Below are 7116 nucleotides of genomic sequence, written 5' to 3' on the forward strand. Positions count from 1 at the left end.
TCTGACAGGCTGTACCTGCAGAGGCAGACTACTGCGTGAGGGCCAGGGCCCTGAGGACGGGGATGGGGCTCAGTCTGCCTTGCCCCAGTGGCTCTCCTGTCTCCAGGGTCAGGCAGCAGGTCTTCCCAACTTGGCCTATCCAGACCTTCTGCAGCCAGCCCAAGAAGTGCCAAGAAGCTCAAGTTTATTAGTTTATAAAAAAAATTACAGTCTCTTTCACATGGGCTTAAAAAATGGGGAAGGTGGGGTACAGTAAAACATCATAGCTGTGCAGGGAACAGCCACAGGGCCAGGGGCATCCAGGCACCTTCAGCTCCAGCCTGCTTCCAGCAAGCTACACAGGCCCCTCGATCCAGGGCAAGGCAAAGGGAAGGGGTGGATGCAAGCAGGGAGACCCTCCTAAGAGGCTCAGGTCCCCCCATTCTCAGCTTTGACCTTTTGGGGTTTGCGGGGGCCTGGGAGGAAGACAGGTGAGATGGCAGCTCAGACCACAGGCTGAGGACTCCCCCCGCCCCTCCCACCCCGCCCCTGCCTCCTGTACAGCCCATTTGGTGATGCCCCTCCTCTCCCCAGAGGACAATGCTGAGGAAGGCCTGTTGCCCACCTGAGGTTGTTGGTCTCCCCCTCCTTCTTCCTTTCTTAGGGACTAGGGGGACTTCTGGGTCCTGCGAGAAGCTGGTCCCCTCGGGCTGCCAGGCTGTAGTTTGCTCAGAAAGGCCTCTCTGTGCCCCACGTGTTCTGGAAGGGGCCGTGCTTGGAAGGAGAGGGTCCTGAGTAGAGGAGAGCCAGGTCCTCAAGGGGCTCAGTGAGCAGTTCAGAGGTTGATGAGGACCCACCACTGCCCCCCATTGTCAAGGGAGGGCACCTGGGAGCTGCTACCACGGCAGAGGAGAGAGCCATACCTCTGATCCGTGCTCAGGACCCTGCTGTGCTCCCTTGGATTTCTTCTTGCGGGACTTGCCCCCTGCAGGACATTGACACTGGGCTTGGAGGGACCTGCGGCCTCAGCCCCCTTTCTGCAGACTCTCCTACTCTGGGAGTGGAGTGGGGACTGGGGTGGAGAAGGGTGAGGTAGTTCTTGCAGGCCATCTAGTTCTTTGTGCTGTCCTAGCTTGTTACAATAGGAGTAGCCTACCTTTGGGTGCCAGGGGTCCGGGATCCCCCTGAAATGGAATGAGGAGAATTGAGGAATCAACCTGGTTGGGGCAGGGGTACCTTCTCTTGGAGAGGCAGAGCTCATACCATCCTTCCAGATCGGTGGAGCTTCTCCTCAGGTGAGAAGCGTCTCTGACCACCCCCTCTTCCCCAGGTGAAGGACACCAACAAGGCCACCGTGCCTTGGGCTGCTGTACTAGCTGGGACCCTTGGATTGAGGAGGGAAGACACAGACCATCTGATCCTTGGGGGTCATGACAGGCCCTGGGCATCTCCACTTCGGAGACCCCCAGCTCCTGCCCCACTGTGACCCCAGATCTGTCTGCCCCACTAGCTTCCTTGGGATCTCCATTTGTGTGAGATTAGGGCCCAAACCTGGAACCAGATGGTGCGGCCACGCCCGTCCTGCAGGGAGCTCATGCCCGGCATGCCATAGCAACGCAGCCACGCCCGAAAGGCAGCGAAGTCCTCCTCTCCGCTCTCCGGCCCGTAACCTTTGCCCCCTGTGGGACAGAGGAACCAGGCGGAAGTCAGAGGGCTGACTCGGGCTGAGAGAAGGGGGAGCCTGGTCAACTTGGCCCAGACCTCAGCTATATAGCTGATGGGCTGAGTCAGAGGGCCGAGGCTCTCCCTCCTCCAGCTGTGCATGCCCTCGGGCTGGTGTCTTCCCCACTCTGGGCCATGGCTTTCCCAACCTGGAGTGGGGTTGGTAATCCTTGTCCTGCCTGCCTCATGGGCACCTCAGAGGATACAGATACCTAACAAGTGAGTAGGCCTAGTCCATTCAGCAACAACTAGATCTACAAACATCCATGCCCCACGTGGGGCAGGAATTGCCCTGAGGTTACACAACATGCTGAAGCAGAGGTAGTTAGCCATCTTTGCCTCCCAGGCCTCACCCAGCTGGACCACTTCCTTGGGCACTGAGTGACACAGTTCCAGCAGGTCTGGGTTCTGCAGCTTCGCCCTGATCTTCTGGCTCAGGGTTAGCTCCGGGCTCTGGAGAAGGGGCAGGGCAGGACCTGGCTGTCAGCTTGATGCAGGACCACTGAGAAGGCAGCTGAATCCCGGGGAGCAGAACCCCTGAGCTTGACAGGACTCAGAGACAATGCCTTAGCAGCAACCTCCCGCCCAACCCCCTACCCCCCACACTGCAGGGAAAGGGAAATGGACCCAAAGCCAAGAAAGGATGTACTTGAGCTAAGCTGGAGACACCTGACCCAGCCATACACTTGTTGGCCTGCTCTGATAGGTACATGCACATTCCTTCCTGCACTCTCACCGGCCTGTGCTGCTGCAGCGCCTCCAGAACCTCGCGGGCTTTCTCGAAGGGGGGTATCTTCAATCTGAAGTGGGGTGGAGAGGGAGCCAGGCTAAGTAGTGGAGAATGTGGGTGCACCCAGCCCTCCCTAGTCCTCGTGGCCTGCCTGCTGACCGGTACAGGATCTCTGCCCGAAGATAGTTGCCAATGCCGTTGAAGAACCTCTGGTCCAAGAGGGCCTCACAGATGGGCTTGTCAAAGACCTTGTCCGCTAGGTTTCGTAACACATTCTCCCTGGAGGAACACAGCCTGGGCCCGTGAGACCCATTCTCTACCCCCATCCCGAATGCCTTGCTGCAGGATAGGGGAGAGGGGCCGGGAGTGTCTATTCCTGGATGCAAGAGGAAGAAACACGGAAGTCCCTGTTCCCCTTTTCCCAACCTCAGTGCTATTTTGGCAGCAGGAACCTCCATTTTCCTATCCGTTAAATGGGAACATCAGAATAAGACTGTAATTCACAATGAAAGGTGAAAAGTACCAATCAAAAGCAATGTGTTCAAGCAAATACACGAGTCTGTATATGTTGTGGGTATATCACCAAAGTCCTCAGATTCAAGACTCTGCCTGCAGTCTGGAACTCCCTGTAGAACTTCTGATTGGTTAGCTCTGAGGATTTGACTTTGGTGGGGTCAACTTTTCTCAAGACCCTGAAGATCTCCAAGGAAGCTGGGACTGGTTCTGTGTAGCAGGTGTGTAAGGCAAGTCCTGGCTAGTGAGTGTCCCAGCAGCCCCCACCCCACCTCCAGGGGTCATGGATCCTTTCTCACCACCACGAAGAGGAAATGCATCTTGTTTCTTTGTGGGGAAAGACCATGGCAAGACTGACTCAGTAATGGGCATGAGGAGCATATGAAGTAGGGGCCAGAAGACAGAGTGTGGGGTGAAGGTAAGAGTGGACATTAGCCTAGGTGGTCGGATCACTGAGAGGAGCAGATCCCTGCAGGCTCCCCCGCTGTGAGACCAAAGAAACGGCCAATATGCCTCCTCGTGTGACAGGAACTTCAGAGCCAGCTGGCAAAGAGTTAACTTGTGGCATGACTTCCCAGGAAAGATAAGATGGGAGGAATCCAGGACCATGACAGACACTTCCCTGGGGAGCACTGGGGGTCATGCCTGGAAAGGCCAGGAGTCAAGTGGCTTCTGTGGTGCTAGAGATGCCCTGACCCACGGGCAACCAAGTCTGAGGACCAACAGAAAGCATGCCGTCCCCAAGGAAGGGAGGACTTGCCAGGTCCACTGTGGGCCTTCGTGTCTGTGGTGCTTGTCCGTTATATCGCTCTTCCTCTAGAACTTTGCAAGCCCGGCTCCTTTTTATCAGGCAGGCCTCAGCTCAAATGTCACCTAGAGTGGCCAACCCCCGCCCCCCCCCCCCCCCCCAGCATACCCAGCCTAGAGTCATTCTCTACCTCTTGGATTTTTCTTCAGGCGTGTACCTATGTGAATTCATCTACTTTGTTTCCTGTCCCCCCTGGCCCATCTGAACTTTAGCTCTGCGGGAGCAGGGGCCACATCCATCTTGATCATTGCTGTACCCCCAACGCCTAGAAGAGAGCTTGGCATGAAACAGAAACCCATACGCAGTTCACCTTTAGAGGAAGGGAAGGGCTGCCACCGTGCCATCCTCTGTGACACGCATTACATCCTGGTGTTACCCCTCCCACGGAGGAGACCATGGGCTGTCACAGACCAGTGGGCAGGCAGAATGTGGGAGACCACAAAACCTGACGCAGAAACCATGTCATTAGGCAGTCAGTCCCCTGCCCACCCCCTTGAAGCCATTCCTTCCTTCTCAGCCTCCCTTCTTACCAGGTTGTTAAAGCCCCTTCACCTTTCTTCTTAGCCTCCTGAGAGCACCAAGAAACAAGAGTGGGATGCTGATCCCCAGCTCTGACTCGAACTGGCCATATGTCCGCAGGGTATGCCTAGCCATCCTCTTGCCCACCCCCATGCCAGTTTGGGGGTTCCACATCCATTAGCTCAGAGAGCTGTCCCAGGAAAGGACGCCGTCTTGGTCTACACAGGAAGGGCCTGAGGGCCAGAGGGGGCTACACTCGCCCCTCACGGCCAGCGAGGCACTAATTAGAGAGCCAGGCCCGGAGCCCAAGGCTTCATCACACCTGGTGCTGGGCCTACCTGAACTGCTCATACTCCAGCAAGACGCAAGGCCCGCGGCCTGGCTGCCACTCGCCCCCGATGTCCCAGTGGCCGAAGCGGCGGATGTCCACGAAGCAGAGGGCGAGTCGGGGGCCAGGTGGGGCTGTGTAGAAGCGCAGGTGGGCGTGGGCGGGCAGCGCCTCGCTGGGCGCCAGCTGGAAGGAGCCGGACATGCCAAATCGGAAGACCAGGGCCAGTGGCTCCCGTGGGGGCTGGGCCCCAGGCAGGGGGCTCAGGGTCAGGCGCAGCTCTTTGCCACGGGCTGAGGATGAGATGCAGTAGGCGCTGCTCTCAAAGGGCACCTCGGGGTTGCGGCTGACGGGTGACTTCTCCACACACCCGCCGAACACCAACCCCCTGCACGCGTCGTTCACGAAGCAGCTGGCCAGATGCAACTCGGGGCCCTCAGGCATTCTGTGGGAGGGGTGGCTGGGCCCTGTGGGTGGGGGAGGATGACAGCAGGTTGGGTCAAGTGTCCCCCTGTGAGGTGGAAATTCTCAGCCCGTTTTGCAAAGGAGACTCGTGAGGGTCAGTGTGGGCGTCGGCCAGCTAGGACTGGCAGAAAAGTCGGCTGGCCTGGCCGCAAGCCCGCGGCCCCACCTGAAAGCGCTGGGGAAACCCGGGGCGCTGTGGAGCTCAGGCTGGGGAAGCGCGACTCTGCCTGATTGAACACTCTCCCGGGGGCTCTCGTGAGCTGCCACTGCTTTTAGAATAAAGTCCGGATCTTTCCTGGGCCCACACGGTCATGTCACTTCCTCCCAGACTCCCCCTCGCTCGCTTGCTCCAAGCACACTGTCTTCCCATCCCCATGTCTTTGCCTCTGCCGGCCCTTCTGTCTGGGACACTTAAGAGTGTTCTTTTCTTCAAGGCACTCCCAGAATATGAAGTTATCTTGCTTGTTGTCTGGCTCTACCTCCACTCCCACCCGAGTGCAAGCTCTACTCGCCCATGACTCCGCTTCTTAGGACCTGGCCTGCATCTGGTCCACAACTACTGAGGGAGTGAACCTGACCTCTCCTGGGAGGCCGGGGCTGGGATAAAGAGGCCCAGAGACTCCCTCTCCTCCACTCGGCAGGGCTTGGCCAGCCTGCCACCACCTACTGGTCAGGACCAGAGCGAGCACAAGGAGGAGGGAAGGCAGGAATCTCCAGGCACATCTGCGCTGGAACCAGGTCCCCACGACTCAGAGGGAGGACAGGGGTGACAAGAAGGGCTCCCGAGCTCCAGGCCATGGATCAGGAGGGTCACAGGAAAACGCTCAGGTCAGCTCCCGGGGCGGCGGGACGCAAACTCCACCCGCCCACCCTCGCCCCCTCCTGCCGGGCCGAGGGAGTGTAGATGGCCACTCTCCTCTTTCTGGACGTGCCGAGATCAAGGCGAAGTTGTGTGTGGGACAGAGGCGGGCGTTTAGCTAGGGCAGACTCCCTTACCTCCTCAGCGCCGTCGGGGGCTGGCACCCGAAAAGAAAAGTTTCGTTTTTCGGGAAAAGGTGAATGTCCAGATTCCTAATTTCCGCAGTGTTCGCCTCCCCTTCACCCTCCTCCTCGCTGCCCGTCCTCGGCTAACCCCAGGTCCCTTCCTTCCCAGGGGCCTCCAATCTCATCCCCTCCTCAGCTCCGCTTTTCCCCACGCCCCCGGACACCTGCGCCCCGCGCCGCTCCCGCCAGCCTGCGGCCACTGAGGGGTTAACGCGGGGGCCGGGCCGCGCCTAAGAGCACGCTGGGAGCTGAGGTCTCCGCTCCCGCGCCTGCTGGGAAGTGTAGTTTCTCGGGCAGGGCAGAGGCTGGGCGGGGTGGGCTGGGGGTCCCGGGTGCGGGAAAGGTTTGGGGGCAGTCACCTGGCCGGGAGGTGGAGGAGGAAAACTGGCTTCCCGCCGGCGCCGAGCAGCGGGGTCAGGTCTGATGTCTCGGGTTGCAGCTGTCTCCGTGGCCGGCGGGGGCGGAGAGAGTCACCTGGCTAGTCCCGGACGGGGTCGACACTGCCAGCAGGAAACAGCAGCAGTGCCCCGAGGCCGAGGCGCCTGCAGCTGGGCGCTGGGCGCGCACCCGTGCGTGATAAACGCAGACCCTGGGGACCCGGTGGTGGCCCCTAAATGCCAACGTACAGACAGAACACATAAACAGAAACATCATCACCACCTGCCCGGTGGCAAGTGCAGCCGAGCAACAAAATGCGGGCAGAGAAGCAGAACCCACTTCAGATGGTTCTGTGGGGGAGGGACTCTCTGAGGTGACGCTCAGGCTGAGTCCTCAGGAGACAGCTGGCTGGCGGGGGACAGACCGATACGCCAGACGGAAGGAAAGGCCATTGCAAAGGCCTGCAGGCAGAAAAGGGATTGGCCCATTGAAAGAAGGCTTGTGTGGCTGGAGTGGGGCTGGGGGGAGGGCTGGGAGGGGAGGACAGACACACAGCAAGGTCAGGTCAGGTCAGGTCTGGTCTCAAGAGGCCTCTGTAAGGAGCCTGCATTCCATCGTCAGTGGAGCAGG

General features: G+C 59.3%; 1 protein-coding gene across 4 annotated transcripts; it reads right to left on the reverse strand.

Annotated features, from left to right (window-relative positions):
• Nucleotides 1-167: 167 nt before the first annotated feature.
• On the reverse strand, nt 168-6740 carry NEIL1 (nei like DNA glycosylase 1). Of its 4 annotated transcripts, none has more exons than XM_058737006.1 (10): nt 6468-6740; nt 4610-5066; nt 2591-2710; nt 2438-2501; nt 2055-2154; nt 1531-1658; nt 1136-1163; nt 903-964; nt 605-770; nt 168-455 (listed from the first exon to the last, which is right to left on the reverse strand). In XM_058737006.1, the coding sequence occupies exons 2-10, from the start codon at nt 5041-5043 to the stop codon at nt 409-411; spliced, it is 1149 nt and encodes a 382-aa protein (XP_058592989.1). In that variant the 5' UTR covers nt 5044-5066; nt 6468-6740; the 3' UTR covers nt 168-408. The 4 variants fall into 4 exon arrangements, with proteins under 4 accessions (XP_058592989.1, XP_058592987.1, XP_058592988.1 ...); XM_058737004.1 differs by lacking the exon at nt 6468-6740 and adding an exon at nt 6061-6316; XM_058737005.1 differs by lacking the exon at nt 6468-6740 and adding an exon at nt 5732-5920.
• Between the last annotated feature and the right edge of the window lie 376 nt (nt 6741-7116).

This window comes from Neofelis nebulosa, chromosome 7 (assembly GCF_028018385.1).
Source record: "Neofelis nebulosa isolate mNeoNeb1 chromosome 7, mNeoNeb1.pri, whole genome shotgun sequence".
NCBI lineage: Eukaryota > Metazoa > Chordata > Mammalia > Carnivora > Felidae > Neofelis > Neofelis nebulosa.

Excerpts from the sequence above, each read along its gene's own strand:
- NEIL1 (XM_058737006.1), bottom strand. The coding sequence starts at position 5,043 with ATGCCTGAGGGCCCCGAGTTGCATCTGGCCAGCTGCTTCGTGAACGAC. Across the intron at positions 1,659-2,054 it reads CAAGGAAGTGGTCCAGCTGG|GGGGCAAAGGTTACGGGCCG; the intron begins GTGAGGCCTGGG and ends TCTGTCCCACAG. Across the intron at positions 456-604 it reads GGGGAGACCAACAACCTCAG|GCCCCCGCAAACCCCAAAAG; the intron begins GTGGGCAACAGG and ends TCTTCCTCCCAG.